At 44.2% G+C, this 26,367-nt stretch overlaps 1 protein-coding gene across 2 annotated transcripts in view; it reads right to left on the bottom strand.

Moving 5' to 3' along the window:
• Positions 1 to 24,180: 24,180 nt before the first annotated feature.
• The window catches only part of TMEM94 (transmembrane protein 94), a 264,228-nt gene continuing 262,041 nt past the window's right edge, over positions 24,181 to 26,367 (bottom strand). For both annotated transcript variants that reach the window (XM_068263426.1, XM_068263427.1), the window contains exon 32: positions 24,181 to 25,116. In XM_068263426.1, coding sequence (XP_068119527.1) covers positions 25,044 to 25,116 — 73 coding nt within the window. In that variant the 3' untranslated portion in view covers positions 24,181 to 25,043. The remainder of the gene's footprint in view (positions 25,117 to 26,367) is intronic.

Here is a 26,367-nt window from a genome sequence, read left to right as displayed (position 1 = left end):
CCATATGCCTCCATGGCAGCATACAGTACATATGGGTTAAGCCCCACCCCTACCAATTAACAGTACCTTAGCTATAAAAGAAAGTGACCCCTAGCAAGCAGCATTCTCATTTTTGTCCTCACCTCCGAACAGGTTCCTTAGTGTTTCATCGCTATTTATTTTTATTTTACTCTTACCTCGCCGACATTCCTGCGGTGTTCCGGCCAGGTTCAGCCTCTCCTGGTCGCAGACCAACTTAGAATCCAACTTGACCTGAGACTCACTGATTCAGCCGAAAAACAATTACGCTGGCAGCGACATAGGTACTATCGTTGGGCCAATAAATCACATACTCTATTTGCCAATAAACTTAAAAATAAAGTATATAAACCTCCTACACTGTCAGTCCATCTACCTAATGGGCAAATCACTTTGGATCCCTCCAAAATAGTGACAGGATTTTATGATTTTCTAAAAGGTCTGTATGGTCATCAATAAGACACTAACCCCAGTGAAATTGATACATTTCTAGAGGAGATACCTCTGCCACGTGTTTCCTCTGCTTTAGCGGAGATGCTTGGTAGGGATATTTCCCTGGAAGAAGTGCAGTTAGCTATAAAATCTATTAAACCTGCTAAGACACCAGGCCCTGACGGCTTTTCAGGATTGTTTTATAAGAAATTTTCGGCGGCTCTGAGTCCCTTGCTGGTTTCTCTCTTTAATGCATATAAAAGGGGCCTCACCCCAAATGCCTACTCTCTTCAAGTTGACAATACAAGGATACCCAAGGTAGATATAGATGTCCTAGAAGTTCACCAATTCAGACCTATATCCCTTCTTAATATTGACAATATACTCCTCTGGAAAATATTAGCTACTAGAATTAATACGTTCTTGGGGGACATAATTTATAGAGACCAGGTTGGGTTTGTACCAGGGCGACAAGCTTCAGATGCCACACTTAGGGCAATTGAGGTAATTGAATTATTGCAAAACAGGAAAGTTCCAGGCCTGTGTCTTTCCTTAGATATTTACAAGGCATTTGACACAGTGTCTTGGAATTACTTGTTTAACCACTTGCCCACAGCCCATGGGCGGCGGCAAAGTGGACGCCTTAAGGACCGCAATAAGCCTGACGGCGGCGGGTCCTTAAGGTGTGTCCGGGGAGCGATCGCGTCATTTATGACGCGCGCTGCCACCGGCAAAAGTTCCCGCCCACCTGGCCCGATACCCCGCCGGCCAATTAGAAGCGCCAGCGGGGTTTAAAATTACGATCTGGGACAATCAAAATGTATAATACACTTTGTTTACATGACAAAGTGTATTATACAGTCTGCCTCCTGCTCCTCTGCACTCTTCGTCCGGTGCGATCGTCAGAGGAGGAGGCAGCCCTGTACTGAGCAGCACAACACAGTTTGTACACCCACAGACCCCCCGATCGCCCACCCCAGCCCTCAGGACCCCCCCTGACCACCCCAGCACACAGGTATTTGCACCCAAGCACCCCCTAATAAACCCATCAATCACCCCCTGCCACTATCTGCCGACGCTATTATTTAGGTTAGGTCCCTAACTGCCCCCTAGGGTCCCTTGATCACCCCTTCCTACCCTCAGACCCCCCCCCCAGACCACCCTACTGTATACACTTGTATACATCTGCCTTACCCTCTGATCACCCACTGATCACCTGTCTATCACCTGTCTGTCACCTGTCTATCACCCCTTGTCACCACCACCCATCAGAGCAGACCCTAAACTGTCCTGATCACCCACCCAGACCCTCAGATTGCCCTCAGACCCCCCCTCCTGATAACCTCCCCAGTGCATTGTTTACATCTATTCTCCCCTGTAATCACTCACTGATCTCCCATCGGTCACCCCCTGTGTCTGCCACCCATCAGATCAGGACCCAATCTGCCCCGTGCGGGCACCTAATCAACCCCCCTCACCCTCAGATCGCCCTCAGACCCCCCCCCCCCCCCCCCCAATCACCTTCCCAGTGCATTGTATTTGATTGTGCTGTAACTGTATTTGATTGTGCTGTAACTGTATTTGATTGTGCTGTAATTGTATTTGATTGTCCCGTAATTGTATTTGATTGTCCCGTGATCGGCTGTGATTGCCCTGTGATTGGCCTGTGATTGCCCTGTGATTGGCCTGTGATTGCCCTGTAATTGCCTTGTGATTGGCTGTGCTTGCCCTGTGATTGGCCTGTGATTGGCTTTGATTGTCCAGTAATTGGCTTTGATTGCCCCGCGATTGCCCTGTGATTGGCTTTGATTGTCCCGTGATTGGCTTTGATTGCCCTGTGATTGGCCTGTGATTGGCCCGTGATTACCCTGTAATTGCCTTGTGATTGGCTGTGCTTGCCCTGTGATTGGCCTGTGATTGGCTTTGATTGTCCAGTGATTGGCTTTGATTCTCCCGCGATTGCCCTGTGATTGGCTTTGATTGTCCCGTGATTGGCTTTGATTGCCCTGTGATTGGCCTGTGATTGGCTTTGATTGTCCCGTGATTGGCTTTGATTGTTCCGTGATTGGCCTGTGATTGGCTTTGATTGTCCCGTGATTGGCTTTGATTGTCCCGCGATTGCCCTGTGATTGTTTCTGATTGCCTCTGATTCCCCACTCGCCACCACCCCCGTCACTATCCTAGTGATCTAAAAACAGTGATCAGTGGGGGCGTGGCTGGCGCGCTAGAGAGATGGCCGCTTTCTAGACTCGCTCAGCGTGGCCGACTGCTAAAGCTAACTACCCCAGCCTTTTCAGCAACCATCCCCACTCCTTTTTCCTCTCCTCAGCATCATGAAACATCGGTGACTCGATGGGCCGAACCTCAAAAGGATCCAGGGAGAGCTCACCCCACTCTCAGGCTTCTTTCTCTCAGCGCTGCCGAGGCAAATCCAGCATGGCGTCCTCAGCCTCCTCCTCACACTCAGACGCAACAGTAGCTTCCCGACCCCGCACCAGAGCACGGAGGTCAGAACACAACTCTTCAGATCCCACACTGGACTGGACTCCGAGGGATGCCCTTCTCCTAGAGAAATTCAAGTCCCTTCTCCATACAGAACTAGACGCTGTAGCTAACAAATTAGCCCGTCAGCTCAAAAAAAGACATCAAAGACCTTACCGCTCACATGGGAGAATTTGAAGAAAGGTACGAAAAGACTGCGACGGTGGTCGATGCACATGACAAGGAGCTAACTGAAGTTAAATCTGAGCTAGCAGAAACCAAGCTACGGTTGGAGGACTCAGAAAACCGCTCCCGCCGCGGCAACCTGAGAATTCGCGGGCTACCGGAGTCCATCTTGGATCTGAACTCCACTGCAACAGCTATGTTCCAGGAGCTAGTTCCAAACATCCCAATTGAGCGCTTAGAATTTGACCGCATCCACTGGTGCCGAAGAGAGCAGATGGTTCCCCCCGGGACATCATCATTAAATTTACATTTTACCGCACTAAAGAAGTGATCCTGCAAGCGGCAAGAGAAAAGGAGCCATTACATTTTCAAGAGCACCCTTACCAAATCTTTGCGGACCTTGCTCCCGTGACAATACAGAAACGAAGAAGCATGAAGCCCTACACTGCTGCACTACGGGCTCAAAATATCAAATATAAGTGGGGGTTCCCGTTCAAATTAATCTTCCTGCTGTCCGGGAAATCTTACACTACCACCTCTCCCGAAGAAGCCCAAGAACTGTTCGAGCGCCTACACCTGCTCCTACCTCCAAACGGCAACAAGTCACCTGCCGGAGCTTCATCACAGCGTCCCCCGAATCTGCAAAATTCTTGGAAACAAGTTTCCCCATCACGGAAATCCACCCAGTCTGCTCCAGCTCTTCGGGATGTCTCTCCAACCTGAGGACCAGCTGCAGCTACTCCTCTACCTGCCTTACGGAAAATCTCCCTAAGCTGATGTACACATCACCGCTCAGGTGCATTACCATAAGCACGGATCACCGGTGGATAGTTATAGTCCTACGTTCTGTTTGCTTCTTCTACTTTTAGGACAGTCCACTCCGGGGTTAACTAGTTCAGCGTTCCGCTCTTGATTTTGCTTGAACATCTGGCTTTCGTTTATCTTCCTGTCATCACCCAGAGAACTCCGTGCTTCACAGATAACCTTTTGTTCGCATACCTCTTCACTTTACCAGCTACCACCACGGTTGGGTAAGACACTACAGTTTTTTCTTCGCTGTTAAGCTGACTTTATTTTTATTTTACTCCTCAGCCACTACTTTTGATCTGGCTGGGCTACTCAGCTGTAACCTTGCCCAGACCTCCGCTTTCTAATTGTTACACTCTGGGACAATGTTTATATGTTTACTGAACAGTTTAGTAGGGCATAGACCTGAAAGCTCTCTCCTCACTAGGAGATCTTGCTTTTCTTAGCATACTATGTATCTGATAAATGTAGCTTAAATGATGAACTAACCTCTCTTAATTATTGTTCTTATGGCATTAAGTTTAACAATGTTAATGTTACTGTTCTTATAGGATGCTCGCACAATGTTCCATTTACAATATGTGTCTTGCATTAAGCTTAACATATTACCCCCCCCCCCCTCCTTCCCCCCCCCCCCCCCTTTTTCACCTGTGCTCTCTGTATAATTAGCACTTCATAGATACATGTTCTAACGGAACATTTACTGTCCTGCTTGTCCTCATTTCCCCCTCCCTCCCTTTCCCCCTTAGCAAATTTGCCGGTAGTTTTGCAAAGCATCACGCCCTTAGTGTGTTGCAACCTATATATAAGCCAGAACTCTAACTGGAAACCTCAAGGTTCTATATAGGGTTAAAAGGTTGTACTTATCTCATTACTGTTATGCACAATCTACCCCAGATTTACCCCCCCTCCCCCCCACCCATGCTACTACTGCTGATATGTTCCCCCTCCCTCCCCACCCTCTCTACCCCACTCGCTCTCCCCCCCCCTTCTTCTCCCCTCCTGTCTGCACTAGCTTTAACAGAGGAGCCCCCTCCGTTATTGAGCTTCTTCCCCTTCCCCGTCCTTCTCCCCCTTACCCTTCCTACCCTACCCTACCTTATTACCTAACTTTCCCTATGAAGGGATCGACAATGTAAATTCTGGGTATATATAACTTTTAAACCAAAATAAGGATGTGTCGCTCTAAGCTTATATATTTGATTTGATGTTATACCTCAGGCCTTTTATATGTACACCAAGTCTTCAACAAAATTTGGTATCTTTTTCCCTTTTCCATTTACCTGCCTTACTCACGGGCCACCTGCTCGAGCTTCTCTCTCATAACAACAGGTAAACTAAGCCTAACAGTTTGTTACCGAAACAAAATACTGTACGATACCTACCTGTCTTGGTGAACATAAAAGGGACAAACCAACATACCACATTAAAGCTGATTACTCTGCTGGCTTGACCCATCCTCCACACAGAAACTTCATAACCATATTCTTAATTATAATAATTAACACCCCCAGCCGACAACCTACAACTAAATCGTAAGTTTATCCTCCCCCCCCCCCCCCCCACACACTTACAATTACTTTCTCTCCTGACGCTGGGACCTATTTTGAAAATATTACCCGATAACTAAGCCAGCAAGGCAGTCGGCCAACACATGTTCCCCAATGATTTGGACAGAGCCCCTTACCCATGGGGACTCAGTCCCTCTCGAGAACCTGTCGACCCTGACTCAATTGGAGTCACCCTCTCTGCCTACCTCAGTCCCTTTGTTACTAGGGATCTGGGTACCTCTTACCTTTTCTCCTTCTCTTCTATTCTCAACTGCTTTCAATCTTTCCTACTCTTTTCTCTTTCCCTCCTCTCCCCACTCTAAAGGTGTCCACCTTGCAGCCTTTCACATTCGCACACCCTCATACATCGACCCTCCATGACTTCCCCGTTTTTTAAAATCTTTTCTCACAACGTCCAAGGATTCGGATCCCCACATAAACGCTCCAAGGCATTCACTTACTACAAAGCGAGTCAAGCTGACATAGTTTGCCTACAAGAAACCAGGCTAGATCAAACCACCTGTCCCAAATACTTAAATCGTCATTATACCACAGCCTACTTTGCTTGTGCCCGCACAAAAGTACGGGGTGTTCTAATAGCTATTAGAAATAATTTTCCCTTCTCCTATACAAAGCACATTGCTGACCCTACTGGTAGGTATCTTTTCTTACTTGGCACCATATATGACAGAGAAGTCACCATTGCTACATACTACGCCCCCAATGCACACCAATCTAATTTCTACTCACATTTTCTCCAAGTTCTCACTCAACATGGCTCAGGTCAAATCATAATTACTGGTGACACAAATGCCACTCTTAACCCCAAAGTAGATAGACAAAAACCCCCCAACTCGAACGCTGCCCCAGAACCAAAAGACCCGCAAGGTGTTAAAATTAAGGAATTGCTGGATAAATATGGCTACGTGGATATATGGCGAGAACTCCACCCTTCCACGAAGGATTTCACCTTTTACTCTAACGCCCACGATAGCTTCAGCAGAATTGATCACATATTCGTCCAGCAAAACCATTTACATCTGACACCAGCTGCTAAGATACACACAACCCCCTGGTCAGATCACTCTCCAATCTCTGTCTGCTGTTCTGCTACACTTCCAATCAACCGAGCATTTCATTGGCGATTAAATGACTCCCTACTCTCGAGAGCAGATATAATTGATCAATTAAGAGGGAGAGTCACAGAATACTTTGAGGATAACACAGGCTCAGTAGCCTCCTCCCTAACTCTATGGGAGGCCCATAAAGCTACCATAAGGGGAACCCTGATTGGAATAGCTAGCGCTATTAAAAAGCAACGCAATCAAAAAATCGAAGAACTATCTTCAAAACTAGATCAAGCAGAACAAGATTGGAAGCGCAACCCCTCACGTATCAATAGAATCATTAAAGATCGCATCCGCACAGAACTAGATCTTTTACTTACAGATAGAGTTGAGCAGCAGCTTAGGTGGCGCAGACAATTATATTACTACAATGCAAACAAACCTTTAGCTTTGCTTGCTAGATGCCTTAAAAACAAACCATTAACTCCAACCATGCTGAAAATTCGCAACAGATCAGGACAAATTACCGCCAATCCCCGCAAGATTGTAGATCTTTTTTCTAAATTCCTATCAGATCTATACACCGACTCCTCCACTGCTCCTGATGGAGACATTCTCGCCTTTCTAGACCAGGTTACACTCCCAAAACTAAGCCAGGAATCTGTTTCACACCTGAGCGCCCCCATTTCCACCATTGAAGTCCTCTCCGCTATCAAAACCCTGAAATCCAACAAATCTCCAGGCCCAGACGGGTTCTCAGCCCTATATTACAAAAAAATTTCAGACTTATTGGCCCCAGTATTAGCGAAATGTTACAACGAACTCCGAGAAGGTAAATCTCCTCCGAGATCTATGCTTGTAGCTCACATCTCGATGATCCCCAAAACCGACCAAGAACACCACGCAGTCCACCAATTTCGCCCCATATCCCTCATCAATGTAGACTTCAAAATACTAGGTAAAATCCTAGCCCTGAGATTAAATAAACTCCTCCCAGCTTTGATCCACCGTGATCAAGTTGGATTTGTTCCGGGAAGGCAAGCTGAAGACAGCACCAGAAGAGCTATCCTTTTAACTCACTATCTCAATTCACATAAAACCCCAGGGGTAGCCTTATCCTTAGACATCTTTAAGGCCTTTGATACCCTCTCCTGGTCTTACCTAAAGCTCCCCCTGAATAAATGGGGCCTGGATGCCCACTTTTTAAATTGGATTCAAGGGATGTACACAGATCCAACAGCCTCAGTGAAACTTTCTGGCCATAGTTCTCCAACCTTCGCTATCAAACGAGGTACGAGACAAGGCTGCCCACTATCCCCCCTGCTTTTTATTTTAGCCCTCGAACCCTTTGCATGCTATTTACGCAATGCTACAGACATTAAAGGGGTAGACTGCGCTGGCCTATCTCACAAGCTTCTTATGTTTGCAGACGACACCTTACTATTTTTAACACAGCCCCACATCTCAATCCCGAATGCCCTTTCAGCGTTTGCTCGCTTTGCCCAGTTGTCGGGCCTACAAATTAATGTTGAGAAATTCAAGGCCTTAGGCATCTCTTTACCCCCCCAGGACCTTGAGCGAATCAAAGACCTCTGTCCCTTTCAATGGGTCCAGTCCTTACCTTATTTAGGCATCACTCTTACCCCCAATTATGCCTCCCTCTTTTCAGCCAATTACCCCTCCTTATTAAAATCACTCTCAGCCCTAACCGACCGGTGGTCCCACTCCCCCCTATCATGGCTAGGGAAGATCAACGCCATCAAGATGTCATTCCTGCCCAAACTCCTTTATTACTTCCGCACCCTTCCAGTCCAAGTCCCAAACCATTACATACGCATTTTTCAAAATAAAATCATGGGGATTCATTTGGGGACGTAAATGTCCCAGAGTCCGCAAAACTACTCTTTGCTCACAGATTTGATGGAGGCCTAGGAGTCCCACAAATCTCGTCATATTATCGCGCGGCAACCATAGCCCAACTTGCTCGTTTATTTCAAATACAAGATACTCCCCTCTGGGTTTTCCTGGAAATACCTAACTGTGCTCCCCTGCTCCCTAGTACTATGGCTTCCATTGAAGGCGAGGCCTCCCTCACTTAGCCCCCCTTTGACCCACTGCCTCCAAGTATGGGACTCCATTCGCTATTCAGCACACCTACAATCCCCATTTTTACCATTGCTTCCCCTGATTAACAATCCTTTATTTCTGCCAGGACTCGAGGACCCAACAGCATTCTCATGGTGGAGCACGAAAGGCCTCACCCATGTGACACACTTCCTTACGCCTAGGGGTATTCTTTCCTGGCCAGATATTCAAGAGAAATTTCAGGCTCCCCCCAGAGAATACTTTCGCTACCTGCAAATCCGACACTGGGTCAAATCCCTCACTCAAAGCATAGATCCCCCCTATACCGTAACGCCTTACGAAAACATCTGTCGTTACCGCCCTAACGCCAAAGGGCTAATCTCCCAGATATATGCCCTTTTAACCCGCCCATCCCCACCTGTAACACACCTCTACACCTCTAGGTGGGAAGCAGACCTGGGTGACCCTAAGGACAGGGAAGATTGGCTTGATATATGGAGCAGAATCTCCAACTGCTCTTGCAACCTATATATAGTAGAAGCTGCTTATAAAGTTATGACCCGCTGGTACCTGGTCCCAGCACGCATAGCTAAGGTATTCCCATCCGCCAACCCGTACTGCTTCCGGGGCTGCAGGGTACTTGGTGACATGTTGCACACTTGGTGGACTTGTCCACGACTTATGAGATTTTGGTGCCAAGTATATAAGATACTCTCCTCCCTTTTCCATAAACCTATCTCTAGAAACCCATGGCAAGCCTTACTACATGAAAAGATAGAAGGTTTAACATTAACACAAAACAAACTAGCCTCCATAGTTCTCTCAGCAGCTACCATGACAATTGCACTAAATTGGAAAAAGCCCTCGGTCTCAATCACTGAAGTGAAATCTAGAATCAATATGATAATGGTGAACGAGAAGTTAACCAGTATTCTTAAAGACACCCACAAAAAGTGTGAAAAAATCTGGGATCCTTGGATTCGCTTGGAACATCCAAATCTAGAGGCATCTCTTATCTCTAGGCTGTAGGGTGGACCCCTCCTCTTCTTCTCCTTCCTTCTGCTCTTACCTCCTCTTCCTTCTCACTTATCTTTCCCCCCTTTCTTTTTCTCTTTCCCTTCCCCCCCCCCTCCCCATATCTTAACCACCCCTGTAATGATGCTACTGGCTATAATCCTTCCTGTCTTGCTTGCCTATCACTAGACGGCAGGCTCCCAGGACCGAAATTAGAAAGACCCAATATTGACTTGGGTCTCCCCATGCCCCTACATTTTCATTCAGCAAGCCCCAGGTAGCTGGACTAAATCCCCTGAGGGCTCAGTATAACCTCCAGGCAGTGATACCTTGTTTTCTACAAGCAAGTTGGTCAATAATTACTAGGAGTATCACGGATGACCCCACATCCCCCCCTCCTACTATGCAATGTTTGTATGATGAGCTTATCTGCATCAGGCGTTTCCCTTGTTCTTGCCATGATGTTTTTTCTTTTATGCACTGTTTGTTTGTCAAAAATTTCAATAAAACTTTGAAATACAAAACAGTGATCAGTGAAAACTGTCACTTTTTTAGTATCACTAGTGTTAGCAGTTAGGCCAGTTAGCTAGGCCCCCTTTGTTAGTGTCAGTTAGTGCTCAGCCCACTGCACCACAGTCACTAATTAGCGTCATCACTGTCGCTAATCAACATTGTTACTATATAGTATCTGTAAGTGATCATTACTGATCGCAGTCAGATCTATTAGGGTCACTAGGATCCACTAAAAAACCGCAGTGTTTGCCCGATCAGGTCTGATCGTTCGCCTGCACTTGCGTTCAGCCCACCCCACCGCAGTGACAGAATTTTTTTTTCTGATCACTGCAAAAACCACTGTACACTAGCTGTGCACTGTAAACATCAGTTTTGATTTTTTTTTTAATCAAAACTCAGTGATCACAACTTTCTACCTCTCAAATACTCCCTTTCGCTAGGTAGGTGCTCTTTTTCCTGGGTAGTCTCAGAGGAATACCCCCTAAATTTAGCAGTCCACCATGGCAAGAAAGGGGTATTCCAATGATGAGGTGTTCCTTGTTCAGGTACATGGCCCAGTCGGATGAGGACGATTGGGACGAACCATTCGACGAATCATCTGGGTCAGAGTTTGAACCTGAATTGAGCAGTGGCTCACTGACCGATAGCGATGACGAGGTTGAGGTCCCGGCTAGAGCCAGGCGTACCACACCCCATGTCGTTGGACCGCAGGTGGCGCAGGATCAGCCTCAAGGGCAGCAGAGTGGTGCTCGTGCTGGTCTGAGATTTCATGGTGGGGCAGGCACTAGCAGCACAGCATCTCCTGGACCTGGAACCAGTACTTCCGTACACCCTGGTGAAGTGGCGAGCACCAGCATGGAAGTTGAAACTGGTTCGATGGCACGTGCAGTAACACCCCAGTCGCAGCCACCAAGGAGATGGGCCCGTACTACCCCTAGTTTACCAGAGGTGCTGGCAAATCCAAATTGGCAATCCCCTGATACCGCCGCACCCGTACTGCCGCCTTTCACCGCCCAGTCTGGAGTCCAAGTGGAGACAGATAATCTAGGATTGCCCCTAGACTTTATCTCTAATTAACACAAACTGCGCCTGCCAGGATTAGCTCAAATGGGATAAAACATAGTGTCAATATATAGAAGAATGATTAGTAGCAAAGTCTTTCAATCGAGTATTCGCTATCACAGGTCCTTAGATGTCAGTCAATGTTAGTGTGACAGCGCTCCTCTTCATATCTAAAAGTTAAACACAAATAAACAACCGCACATAGTGCATTACTGTAATCTCAGACTCAAAAAGTCCCCCAAACGTGCATGCGTGATATAGAAGTGCTTCACTCGTGGTCTATATTAACCCCTCCACACCAGCAGCTCACCAGATGGGATCCACCTCACATTCCAGGTGGGTCTAGCGCTTAGCCTTAGAGCGGCCAACTCCAATCACAGTTTACACACTGCCTTTGCTCACAATCGGATGACTCCGCTTTTAATATACAGTTCCACATGTAAAAAACAATATAAAAACATACATAGCGTAATACAGTTTGCTGGAAAAATATGGCCTGCGCAGTTTCAGCGCACTCACGTAAGTATGAGGATATAAGGCATCTCGGGCATCACAGCCCAACAGTATGTCTCCTCTGCTGGCGGTACCGGCGTCCCGATTCTCCGCTCTGCGTGGCAGCCTTTTCCCTCACCGTGCGCGTTTCTCCTAATGCCCAGTGACGTCAGAGCTCCTGGTCGTCAGGAGTGCTAATATCCTAGTGATAGAGTGATAAAGTGCTACACACAACAATTACAATATACATTTCACATATTTACAAAAGTTAGCAAAGTAGCAGAGTAACGGCCACCTAACCCGGCAGCCAACCTTTGCTAACTTTTGTAAATATGTGAAATGTATATTGTAATTGTTGTGTGTAGCACTTTATCACTCTATCACTAGGATATTAGCACTCCTGACGAAGTTTCCAATTTAGGAAATGAAACATGTCGAGTTTGGTGTAGGGTTCACAATGTTTACTAGCGTGAACTAGGAGGATGGTCTTGTGACCCAGTACCTTGTTTCCTCCAGTCCGCTTTGTTCACAGTTAACATATTAGCTAGCAAATATGAAAATATGACAATGTTTTAATGCGATCTTATTAAAAGTTAAATTTTATTCTACTTTTCCAATAGGGTACATTTTTGTTTAGTAGCTCCTATGTCCTGGCAGACGCCTTCCCCTCTTTTTTTTTTCAAATTTTTTTGACAGATATTTTTTCATCCACATTGATTGATTGATTGATTGTTTGACGTTCATTTTTCCTTTCAGCCCAAAGTGCATTACCCTTATGCCCAAGATAAGGAGTATAGCAGAAACTCCTAATACTGGCCATACATGTAATGATTGCAGAGACCCTAAAATGCCAGGACAGACCCCACGAATTATGCCATTTTGGAAAGAGGACACCCCAAAGTATTCCGTGAGGTGCATGGTGAGTTCATAGAATATTTTATTTTTTGTCACAAGTTAGCAGAAATTGTGGTTTTTTTTTTTTTTTTCACAAAATGTCATTTTCCGCTAACTTGTGACAAAAAATAAAATTTTCTATGAACTCACCATGGCCCTCATGGAATACCTTAGCGTGTATTCTTTCCAAAATGGGGTCATTTGTGGGGTTTGTTAACTGTCCTGGCAAGTGGGGGGTGCTAAATTGTAAGCACCCCTGTAAAGCCTGAAGGTGCTCATTGGACTTTGGGCCCCTTAGCACAGTTAGGGTGCAAAAAAGTGCCACACATGTGGTATTGCCGTACTCAGGAGAAGTAGTATAATGTGTTTTGTGGTGTATTTTTACATATACCCATGTTGGGTGGGAGAAATATCTCTGTAAATGACAATTTTTTGCTTTTTTTACACACATTGTCTATTTACAGAGATATTTCTCCCACCCAGCATGGGTATGTATAAAAATACACCCCAAAACACATTAAACTACTTCTCCCGAGTGCCGCGAAAGCACGTGTGGCACTTTTTTTTCACCCTAACTGCGCTAAGGGGCCCAAAGTCCAATGAGTACCTTTAGGATTTCACAGGTCATTTTGAGAAATTTCGTTTCAAGACTACTCCTCACGGTTTAGGGCCCCTATAATGCCAGGACAGTATAGGAACCCCACAAATGACCCCATTTTAGAAAGAAGACACCCCAAGGTATTCCGTTAGTAGTACGGTGAGTTCATAGAAGATTTTATTTTTTGTCACAAGTTAGCGGAAATTGATTTTTATTGTTTGTTTTTCACAAAGTGTCATTATAATATCTCTGTAAATGGACAATTGTGTGTAAAAAAAGCAAAAAATTGTCATTTACAGAGATATTTCTCCCACCCAGCATGGGTATGTGTAAAAATACACCTCAAAACACATTAAACTACTTCTCCCGAGTGCAGCGATACCACATGTGTGGCACTTTTTTGCACCCTAACTGTGCTAAGGGGCCTAAAGTCCAATGAGTACCTTTAGAATTTCAAGGATCATTTTGAGACATTTGTTTTCAAGACTACTCCTCACAGTTTAGGGCCCCTAAAATGCCAGGGCAGTATAGGAACCCCACAAATGACCCCGACCCCATTTTAGAAAGAAGACACCCAAAGGTATTCCGTTAGGAGTACGGTGAGTTCATAGAAGATTTTATTTTTTGTCACAAGTTAGCAGAAAATGACACTTTGTGAAAAAAAACAATAAAAATCAATTTCCACTAACTTGTGACAAAAAATAAAATCTTCTATGAACTCACCGTACTCCTAACGGAATAACTTTGGGTGTCTTCTTTCTAAAATGGGGTCATTTGTGGGGTTCCTATACTGTCCTGGCATTTTAGGGGCCCTAAACAAAAGAAAACAAATGTCTCAAAATGACCCTTGAAATCCTAAAGGTACTCATTGGACTTTGGGCCCCTTAGCGCAGTTGGGGTGCAAAAAAGTGCCACACATGTGGTATCGCCGTACTCAGGAGAAGTAGTATAATGTGTTTTGGGGTGTATTTGTACACATACCCATGCTGGGTGGGAGAAATCTCTCTGTAAATGGACAATTTTGTGTAAAAAAAATCAAAAGATTGTCATTTACAGAGATATTTCTCCCTCCCAGCATGGGTATGTGTAAAAATACACCCCAAAACACATTATACTACTTCTGAGTACGGCAATACCACATGTGTGACCCCTTTTTGCAGCCTAGGTGCGCTAAGGGGCCCAACGTCCAATGAGCACCTTTAGTCTTTACAGGGGTGCTTACAATTTAGCACCCCCCAAAATGCCAGGACAGTAAATACACCCCACAAATGACCCAATTTTGGAAAGTAGACACTTCAGAGAGGGCTATGGTGAGTCCGTGGCAGATTTTATTTTATTTTTTTTTTGTCACAAGTTAGCAGAAATGGAAGTTTATTTTTTATTTTTTTTGTCACAAAGTGTCATTTTCCACTAACTTGTGACAAAAAATAAAATCTATTAACTCACCATGCCTCTCACTGAATACTTTGGGATGTCTTCTTTCCAAAATGGGGTCATTTGGGGGGTATTTATACTATCCTGGAATTTTAGCACCTCATGAAACATGACAGGTGGTCAGAAAAGTCAGAGATGCTTTAAAATGGGAAAATTCACTTTTTGCACCATAGTTTGTAAACGCTAGAACTTTTACCCAATCCAATAAATATACACTGAATGTTTTTTTTTTTAATCAAAGACATGTAGCAGAATAACTTTCACACTCAAATGTATAGGGCATTTTACTTTATTTGAAAAATGTCAGCACAGAAAGTTAAAAAAGTCATTTTTTTGACAAAATTCATGTCTTCTTTGATGAATAAAATAAAAACTAAAAATCGCAGCAGCAATCAAATAGCACCAAAAGAAATCTTTATTAGTGAGAAGAAAAGGACGTAAAATTCATTTAGGTGGTAGGTTGTATGACCGAGCAATAAACCGTGAAAGCTGCAGTGGTCTGAATGGAAAAAAAAGTGCCTGGTCCTTAACCACTTGATGACCCACCCTTTACCCCCCCTTAAGGACCAGCGCTGGTTTGATTGATCTGTGCTGGGTGGGCTCTGCAGCCCCCAGCACAGATCAGGGTGCAGGCAGGGAGATCAGATTGCCCCCCTTTTTTCCCCCCTATGGGGATGATGTGCTGGGGGGGTCTGATCTCTCCTGCCTGCTGTGGGTGGCGGGGGGGGCACCTCAAAGCCCCCCTCCGCGGCGAAATTCCCCCTCCCTCTCCTACCTGCTGCCTCCCCCTGGTGTTCCGGGCTGCACAGGACGCTATCCGTCCTGTGCAGCCAGTGACAGGATGTGGTCTGTCACATGGCGGCGATCCCCGGCCGCTGATTGGCCGGGGATCGCCGATCTGCCTTACGGCGCTGCTGCGCAGCAGCGCCGTACAAATGTAAACAAAGCGGATTATTTCCGCTTGTGTTTACATCTAGCCTGCGAGCCGCCATCGGCGGCCCGCAGGCTATTCACGGAGCCCCCCGCCGTGATTTGACAGGAAGCAGCCGCTCGTACGAGCGGCTGCTTCCTGATTAATTAGGCTGCAGCTGGCGACGCAGTACTGCGTCGCTGGTCCTGCAGCTGCCACTTTGCCGACGCACGTTATGAGTGTGCGGTCGGCAAGTGGTTAAAGAGACTCTAACAAAAAGTTTAGCAGTATTTCTCCTATCCTACAAGTTCCTAAGGCTGTTCCATTGTGCTCTGGCTTACTGCAGCACTTTCTACTTGCACCATCTCTGTAATAAATCAACGTATCTTTCCCCTGTCGGATTTGTCGGCTGTGTCTGGAAGGCTGCCAACTCTTCAGTAATGTGAACAAGTTAACTCCTTCCAAGCCCCTCCAGTGCTCCTGTGATGATTATTCCTCACAGACAATGTCCCTGTTCTCACTGTCAGCTTGTCTGCTATCTGTGAGGCTGATAAACACAGACTGATAAACTGAACAAAGAATAGCTGGCTGAGGAGGAAGCTGCCCGTCAGGCTGACGGGACTCCAGGCTCTAAAGACACAGATTGTCATGCTTCATTGACACAGAGCTCTTTTAAAACTTGCACATAACCTCTGGAGACTGAATTCAATGTGTAACTCACTGAATTCTCTGTGTACTTACTGTGTATTAACTTAGTTCACTGCTCTGCTGATGTACTTCCTGTTTTGGTGGCCATCTTTTCTGTTTACTAAACAGTTTATAAAACAGTTTTTTTACCCTCTTTATTGCAGCGGAGAGCAGCAAAAATATTACAGAGGGGGCTAGTAGATGACCCCAAACAGGCAGGGATGTTTGTTTATACTTCATTTTGTGAATACAGATTCTCTTTAAGGGGTAGAAAGACTGTGGTCCTCAAGTGGTTAAGGTACTTGAGAGATGGGGATTAGGGAACTCTTTTATAACCTGGTTCAAGGTTCTATATTCTAAACCAAAGGCAAAAGCACAATATGCAGGATACTCCTCCCTGCTTTTTAATATAACTAGAGGCACTCGACAAGGGTGCCCACTGTCACCCATTTTATTTATATTGGCAATGGAGCCGCTAGCTCTGACTATACGACAGAACCAGAGCATTGAGGGGGTGGAGATGGTGGGGGTTCAGCATAAACTTAATTTATTTGCTGATGATCTTCTTTTGTTTCTTACGGAACCTACCTCTTCTATCCCTGAACTGCTCTCGGTGCTGTCTAGGTTCTCCCGAGTTTCAGGTCTGAAAATAAACCCCCAAAAGTCACAACTTCTTAATATAACATTAGAACCTGACACTTGTCAGTATATTAAAGCCAGATTTCCATTCACATGGTCCAATAACTCAATAGAATATTTGGGTATAGACCTCACAGCTAATTACAAAACACTGTTCCAACATAACTATTACCCCCTTGCCAAGCAGATTTCTCAATACTTGATGCAGTGGTCCTCTTATAATTATAATCTCTCCTGGTTGGGTTGGATGAATGATATCAAAATTACACTATTACCTAAGATCTTATATTACTTTAGAATGTTACCGGTTCGTGTTCCCCCACACTTCCTACGCTTACTGCAGTCAAAGTTGTTTAAATTTATATGGAATAACTCTCGCCCCAGGATCCCCAAATCCACTATGTATATCCACAAGACTAAAGGGGGTTTAGGAGATCCTAACCTAAGTAATTACTACCAAGCAGCTCAACTGGCCCATCTCATTGATCTTTATAAAGGACCCAAGATGCCTACCTGGATTCTGTTTGAGATCCCAGCTGCATCTCCGCAATCAGTTCAAACCCCCTTATGGCTACCTAAACAATTAAGGCCTAAATCTCTAGGGATAGTGTTTCAACACTATTTATCAGTTTGGGACTCTTCGTTTTTCAAAAGGTCTTATGTCACCCTCTCGGCCTCTGATGTCCTTTATAAATAAGCCTTTATTCCTGGTAACGAGGGTCCATATAACTTTAAATGGTGGAGGGAACGCGGACTGGAACAAGTTAAATCACTTTTAGGATGCTCTTAAATTCTCTCCTGGGGAGATCTACAAGAAAAATACCAGATTCCTCCCGTTGAGAAATTTCGTTATTTGCAACTTAGACATTGGCTTTCCTCCCTTCTTCCACCTCAGACCCAATTTCCTATTCCCCTGACTAGATTTGAAAATCTCTGTATGCATAATCCTTTTGTAAAAGGGATTCGGTCAGATCTTTACACAACTCTAACAGATTCATCGCCATCCTTTCGGCATGGCTATGTGACTAGATCGGAATCAGATTTGAAGGGAGGAAGGCTGAAGGTGGATTGGGAAGAGACCTGGAACATAATCCCTAAGTTATCACTTAATTTGGCGATAGTGGAATCATCCTATAAAGTCCTTTTGAGATGGTATTGGGTGCCCGCAAGATTAGCTCACGTACCAGGAGCAGGTGAGGGCTTGTGCTTCAGGGGGTGTGGGGTTAAAGGTGATCTACTCCACGTATTTTGGTCTTGTACCATGCTCTCAAGACTATGGTCAAGGCTTTTTAGAATGCTTCAAGCCTTATTCCACAAAACAATCCCAAAAGACCCTTGGATAGTCCTGCTGCATGGTAAAATAGACTCCCTTAATAAATCGCAAAGAGCACTAACCCACTTTATATTTGCTGCAGTGACTCAGACAATAGCACGTGCTTGGAAAACTCAATTTGTGTCATTTGAAGAAGTTAAACAGAGAGTGACGACCTTTATGACGCAGGAGCACTTGGCGGCTATATTAGATGATAAGGTAGATAAATATTGCAAGATCTGGGACCCTTGGAAATTGTATATGGGTTTACCTTAAGACCATTTTGTCTTGATTGTACTTATACGGAACCAGCCTTCCTGCCTTCTTCTTTTCTTCTTTCCTTAGCTTTACTTCCTTCCTTCTGTTGACTCCCGGGAATCCGGGATCCAGTTGTTTGAATTCAGTCTATAGTAGGCATGTTTACCCGAGTCTAGGACCATTAATGATCTACTTTTTTACATATAGAATGAGAGGCCTTTGGCAAGACTCATGTGTTCCTACACTCTTTTCTGTGGATTCTTCCTCTGCAAATGCTTACATTGTAATAGGCATAACTTGTTGTACAATTGTATTGGTAAATTATGTTGAGCTTTTCTATCTCTTTGAAAATAAAAAAAATTGAAACAGAATCAGCTACTAACGTTGGTGTGAGTCTTTTGAATTACCTGTGACTGGATATATAAGCAGGAGAAACTGTTGGACTGTGTCATTATGAGACATACTGTGGGACAATTGCTATGTAGGGTGTGAGCGCTGTACAGACACATATATTCAATACTGTTAGGGTGGTGATACCCCCCATTTTATATAGCTATCTAACTCAGACATATTATACCTTTATTGTATTAACATAAGGAGGAGGACTTTTTAAAGTTATAGGGGTGCCAATATTTAGCAATTTGTTTGTAATCCCAACCTGAGCACAGGCTTCGCTTTAGGAGCTGAGAGCGGTAAGCCCGTGCTCAGGTCAGGCTGGCCAAAACAGCTGCGTGCGCAGTATTACTGGGTTCTCTCCCCCGCATCATACCTCTGCCCAGGTCGCCGGGATCCCCTCTGTCCCCCGCTATTCTTCCGAGGGCCCGCCGGCCAATCAATGCGGCGGTGGCGGCGTGACGTTGGCAGAGGCAGGATTAAATTTAAAACAGACCTGAACTGTTTTGGGCAAATCGTGTATATATACACATGAATATACATGTTTATATATATTGAGGAGAAGGCCAGCGCATACCACAAAGGCTGCATCTGAAATGACAACCAGCTCATGTGTGCAGCACCTCTAATAGGCTTTCTGCACACTTCGCATTCAATTCAGATGCAAATCATATGCAAAACTGCTACTACTTATTATGCAAACAGGAAACTCAGGAGGAGGGGCTGGGAGCAGCTAACCTGATAGTTATATACTTGCAGAGTTAATAAAAAGTGGGGGGAAGGCTGCGCATCCCTATCCCCACCATTGAATGGTTAATCGCATAGGCATACACCGCCTCTATTAGACTGAAAAATGCATGCCCTGCATCCAAAACAAGTGCTAACATTTATTACACTAGGAGGAACTTTAGCTTCCAATGTGGTTTGCATGCAAAGTATAATGTACTAGACACTTGCGCCACGGTGAGGCAAACCTCCGGGCAAGTGACCTAACCATAAAACCATATTGGAAGCTAAACTTCCTCCTAGTGTAATAAATGTTAGCACTTGTTTTGGATCTGCGTACCATCTTAGAGCCTGGGGACATGGGGAGAGAAGGAGCACAGTAAATGTCATCTTCTGTGCCTGGAGCACAGACTACAACAGCAGTACTGGCCCACACCACCTTGGTCTGGCCCTCCTACTTTTACTGTAGGTGGTCCACACTCCGGTCTCAGGGACCAACGCCTCCTTATCTACCTTCTGCCACCACCACCTTTCCGTATCAGTACTCTTGAAACTGAGCTTGTAGACTTGGATCTGTCATACGAGGGTAAAGGGAGTGTGACACTTTAAATCAGTGCCTGGAACATGCAACTTAGGTTCACATACAGTGCTTCGTTTGGTGCTTGGAGATGCTCTAAATGTTAAGGGATCCGCTATCAAACCTTCAGATAATAGTGCTTGGACTGAGTGCGGTATGCAAGCAGAGGCAGGTTTTGCAAAATTTGCAAGAACTATGTACAATCATCTCCGCCTCTCATAGGCATCAGCCTATGAAAGGGCTTCATTCCCCAGCCAATCCGGGGACAGCCGAGTGTCTGCCGTACAGCACTGCAGGAGATTGCAACGCTGTACAAAGGTAAACAAAGGGGTATTATTTCCCCTTTTGGCGGAAAACAGACTGCTAGCCACGATCGCGGCTATCAGGCACATCAGAGAGCTCCGCTACGTGAACTGGCAGGGAACGATCATGCATGCGCGCACGCGATCCCTGCTAAACTGCAGCTCCAGGACTTGACGCCAATTGGCATTAGTCTCATTTTTATTCACAGTTATATAGCTTTATTTAAAACATTGCATCAGACAGTTTAGAATTCACACTGTGGGCATGTCCTATTAAATTTCCTTCTGCGGTTTCTCCAAGGAGATGGTTTCAAGCCTTTTCAATAAACTAGTTTTACTGCTCCCACCAAGCAAATTACTCAAAATAAGTTTGCTGTTACCTTTTTACCTACATTTTAGTACAGTGGGATGCGAAAGTTTAGGCAACCTTGTTAATCGGCATGATTTTCCTGTATGAATCGTGATTTGTTACGATAAAAAATGTCAGTTAAATATATCATATGGGAGACACACACAGTGATATTTCAGAAGTGAAATTAAGTTTATTGAATTTACAGAAAGTGTGCAATAATGGTTTAAACAAAATTAGGCAGGTGCATACATTTGGGCACCACAAAGAAGAAATTAAATCAATATTTAGTAAATCCAACTTTTGCAGAAATTACAGCCTAAACACTTCCTGTAGGTTCCAATGAGAGTCTGGATTCCTCTTTACAAAATATCTCTAGTTCATTCAGGTTTGATGGCTTCCGAGCATGGACAGCTCTCTAACTCACACCACAGATTTTCAATTATATTCAGGTGTGGGGATTGAAATGGCCATTCCAGAACCTTGTACTTGTTCCTCTGCATGAATGCCTTAGTGGATTTTGAGAAGTGTTTAGGGTTGTTGTCTTGTTGAAAGATCCTTCCTCGGTGCAGCTTCAGCGTTGTCACTGATTCCTGGACACTGGTCTCCAGAATCTGCTGATACTGAGTGTAATCTATGAGTCCCTTAACTTTGACAAGATTCCCAGTCCCTGCACTTGCCACACAGCCCCATAGTAGGATGGAACCACCACATTTTACTGTAGGTACCAGGTGTTTTTCTTGGAATGCTGTGTTCTTTTTCCTCCATGCATAACGTCCCTTGTTATGTCCAAATAACTCATCAGTCCACAGCACCTTATTCCAAAATGAATCTGGCTTGTCCAAATGTGCTTTAACATACCTCAAGCGGCTCTGTTTGTGTTTTGGGCTTCCTCTGCATCACTCTCGCATAAAGCATCTCCTTGTGTAAAGTGCACCAAATAGTTGAACGATGGCACAGTGACTCAATCTGTAGCAAAATGATGTTGTAGGTCTTTGGTGCTGGTCTGTGGGTTGACTGACTGTTCTCACTATTCATCGCATCTGTCTATCTGAGATTTTTCTTGGTCTGCCACTTTGCGCCTTAACTTGAACTGAGCCTGTGGTCTTCCATTTCCTCAATATGTTCCTAGCTGTGGAAACAGACAGCTGAAATCTCTGAGACAGCTTTCTGTATCCTTCCCCCTAGACCATGATGTTGAACAATCTTTGTCTTCAGGTCATTTGGGAGTTGTTTTGAGACCTCCATGTTGCTACTCTTCAGAGAAAATTTTAAAAAAAAGGAGCAGGGAAACTTACAACTGACCCCCTTTAAATACTCTCTTTCATAATTGGATTCACCTGTGTACATAGGTCAGGGGTCACTGAGCTTACCAAACCAATTAGAGTTCCAATAATGAGTTCTAAAGGTTTTGGAATCAATAAAATGACAACTAAAATTTAATAAAATAAAATGCCCAAACGTATACACCTGTCTAATTTTATTTAAAGAGAACCCGAGGTGGGATTTAATAATGTTAGTAGGGCACCGAGGCTGGTTGTGGTTGTGCACCAGCCTCTGTTGCTGTATAGTAAGCCCACAGCCCCCCCCCCACACTGCGCTCTGCTGTCCCCGTAATAAAGACCGCCGTGCTAGGGACATGCACCTTCTCGCTGGCATGGTTTACCTTTGTAACGCCATTCAGCGCCGCTCCCCGCCCACATCCCTTCCCTCCTGCTGATTGGAGGGAAGGGACGCGGGCAGGGAGCGTTGATATAGAGGAGGCGGGGAACGGTGCTGAATTATACCACAAAGGTAAACCGCGTGCTAGCGATAAGGTGCATGTTGCTAGCACAGCGGTTTTTATTACGAGGGACAGAAGAGCGTGGGGGGTGGAGGCACACTATACAGCAACAGAGGCTGGTGATAGTATGCACAACCAGCCTCTGTGCCCTACTAACATTATTAAATCCCACCTCGGGTTCTCCTTAAACAATTATTGCGCACTTTCTGTAAATCCAATAAACTTCATTTCACTTCTCAAATATCACTGTGTGTCTCCTATATGATATATTTAACTGACATTTTTTATCGTAACAACCAACGATTTATACAGGAAAATCATGACGATTAACAAGGTTGACCAAACTTTTGCATCCCACTGTACTTGTTATATTACAAAGGGCTCTATTCATAAAACATTTGCAGGTAAAAAAAATCTTGGAGGGAAAACACTGCATCGGTATTTTAGACTTTTGTGTGCTAATTCATAAAAAGTTTACACTTGCGACAAAAGGTCGGGGAATTCCCGCACTAAACTAGCAGTGCTGGCTGAGTTGATACATTTTCTCTGTGCAGAGACAGAGTTACTATAAAGGAAGCAGCCCAAACTTCCCTTTAGATGTGCATTTTTTTTTTCAAAAAACTGCCTCTCCTTGCCCTGAATCTTCTCTGAATCTGTCTATTAGTCTTTCTAAACAATCTAGTTGCCGCAGCTTAGAAGAACTTCAAGAAATGTTACACATGCCAGGCTTTGTGATGTGAAATTTATCTGAAAACAGGTACAAGGGGTTAAACACAGCCTGGGTATTCTGGGATGCCTTTTTTTTGTTCTGCTATCACTGCTGCTGCCTGGGAGGTCTGTCTCCATTAGCTTGCCTGTTATTTTGCCCGTTTCTAAACAGTCGGTATTCTCTGTTCCCATTCTGCCTGCTCTAATCTTTATGAATTGACATGTAGTGACGTGTTGTGATAATCACCGCACAAGGCAGTAATTTCCCGCACTGCTCAGGAATGTCAGCTTTTCATGCGGAAACAGCTTTTATGAATGGACACTTTGCTAAATGGTCAGTAAAGTCAGCTGTTTTGAGCAGTAATGCTTTATGAATAGAGGCCCATGTGTTGGAAAGTCTTTTTTTTTTTTTTTTTTTAGATAAGATGAAAAATGATCTACTTGGGAAAAAATTAGGAGAAAGGGTAATAGGATATGGCTCTGTGTATTTTAAGCTGTAAAACAAAGCAATGACCCTTTGAACTTTCCTGCAGTGAAACCCAATCTACAGGCAGGGAACACACTTGGCAGAATCACATGCATTTTCCACTATGCGCTATGGGGAAAACGCATGCAATTCTGCTAAGTGTGTTCCCTGCCTAAGTGTTTTCTCACTGTTTCTTGGCTGTTTAGGCTCTTCAGAAAACAGGAATGAGTCTGACCAACTTGGTCAACTAGCTCAGAGAAGCTCTTTTGCATAAATAACTCAAGGTTTTTTTTTGTTTTGTTTTTTTCGTTTTTTTACACTCCCTGTACTGGAAACAACATGAGACTATAAAATTGAACATTGGCAGCAAAGAAAATAATCGGTACTACACATGAGATTTGCTTTAACAGAATAAGAACTTGCCATAGACAGGGTACTTTGTTTTCATTGGCATCTTCTCCTTAACAAACATGCAAAATCGTTATTTCCAAGCTGTAACTGAGGTCTAAGTTGGTACATTTTATTTACATATTTTAGTACAAATAAAAATTACCTCACTTTAAGAAAATATACATCATAAAAAACTACTTTCCAATCATCCTTTGTAGATTCAGCATACAACACTCAGCAGTGGTTCAAAGGCTATTACCATGCTTGTTGGTCATGCACATGACACAGGGGCTTGCAAAAGGACTACAGAAGTTTGCACTAATAGGATCAACCATGCATGGGACAGAAAAGGACAATACTGAGAAAGATTACTGGATTCCCCTTTTCCTCAATAAGTGCAGAGGCCAGTGAACAGGTGAAGGCGAGTGCCTACTTCTCCAACTGCTAATTGTATGTAAACAGGCAGGAAGAGATTGTGGAGGCAGCGGAGTTGGGCAGGGGAGGCACTGGAGGTAAAAGCTGGTTGTAACAGCTGGTTCTTCCAAATATGATAATGGGTTTAGGGGCTCTTTTGCACTAGGACACGCGATCGCTATCGTGTTTCAAACCAATTTCCATGAATGCGATTGAGCTACTATACTCAGTATAGTAGAGCTCAATGGCATCCAAAAATCAGCAGGACAACAATTGCGCTCGGGTCAAAATCGCAACGCAATCGGATCGTACTAATGGAAATGGTCGCTGCGGTTTCCATTAGTTTTACTGTACCCTGCATTTTGCAATCCGTTAGCAATCAGAATCAGATTGCAAAACGCAGGGTAGTGGAAAAGGGCCCTAAAAATACACCAGACTCCTTATTAGTTGCCGTGGACACATTATAAAACTTAACACACAGAAGTGAGTGATGCAATCAGAACGGAGAATTCATGCCAAGTTTGGTTTCAAACTGGAGCTTTTGTCTCTTCTGGTAGCGAACTCGAACCCTGAAAGAAATACAAAAAAAATTATATGTAAGTATTAAAACCATGTAGTATATCAATTACACAGTGATGTGAAAAAGTATTTGCTCATTCCATTTTAAAACTGAATGAATTCTAATCATGAATTCCTATCTCCAAACGTAGAAGTACATTTCTAATTTGTGGTGGATAATGAAGCACTGAGGAGAATGCTAGCGCATACCATTAAGGCTGCATCTGAAATGACCACCAGCTCAGTGTGCAGCACCTAAATAGATTTTCTGCACACTTTGCATTCAATTCAGATGCAAATCATATGCAAATCTGCTACTACTTATCATGCAAACAGGAAACTAAGAACGAGGGGCTGGGAGCAGCTAACCTGACAGTTACATAGTTACAAAGTTAAGAAAAGGTGGGGGGAAAGGCTGCGCATTCCTAAACACATGTTGCAATTGAATGGTTAATCGCACAGGCATACACCGCCTCTGCCAGACTGAAAAATGCATGCCCTGCATCCAAGACAAGTGCTAACATTTATTAAACTAGGAGGAACTTTAGGTTCCGATATGGTTTGCATGCAAAGTAAATTATACTAGACACTTTCGCCAAGGTGAGGCAAACTTTCGCGCAAGTGACCTAAACTAAATTTAAAACCTTGGGAGCAGCTAACCAAAAAAAATGTGTAACTTAAATTTTGTTGAACAGTGAGGAGAACGCTAGCGCATACCACTAAGGCTGCATCTGAAATGACCACCAGCCCAGTGTGCAGCACCTAAATAGATTTTCTGCACACTTCGCATTCAATTCAGATGCAAATCATATGCAAATCTGCTACTACTTATCATGCAAACAGGAAACTAAGAGGGAGGGGCTGGGAGCAGCTAACCTGACAGTTACATAGTTAGTCTAGTAGTTACATAGTGTCTAGTATAATATACTTTGCATGCAAACCATATCGGAAGCTAAAGTTCCTCCTAGTTTAATAAATGTTAGCACTTGTCTTGGAGGCAAGGCATGCATTTTTCAAACTAGGAGGAACTTTAGCTTCCGATATGGTTTGCATGCAAAGTATATTATACTAGACACTATGTAACTATACTAGACTAACTATGTAACTGTCAGGTTAGCTGCTCCCAGCCCCTCCTTCTTAGTTTCCTGTTTGCATGATAAGTAGTAGCAGATTTGCATATGATTTGCATCTGAATTGAATGTGAAGTGTGCAGAAAATCTATTTAGGTGCTGCACACTGAGCTGGTGGTCATTTCAGATGCA

Source organism: Hyperolius riggenbachi, chromosome 12, assembly GCF_040937935.1.
Source record: "Hyperolius riggenbachi isolate aHypRig1 chromosome 12, aHypRig1.pri, whole genome shotgun sequence".
Lineage (NCBI taxonomy): Eukaryota > Metazoa > Chordata > Amphibia > Anura > Hyperoliidae > Hyperolius > Hyperolius riggenbachi.
Note: the sequence above shows the minus strand (reverse complement) of the source record. Positions and strands in the feature narration are given on the sequence as shown.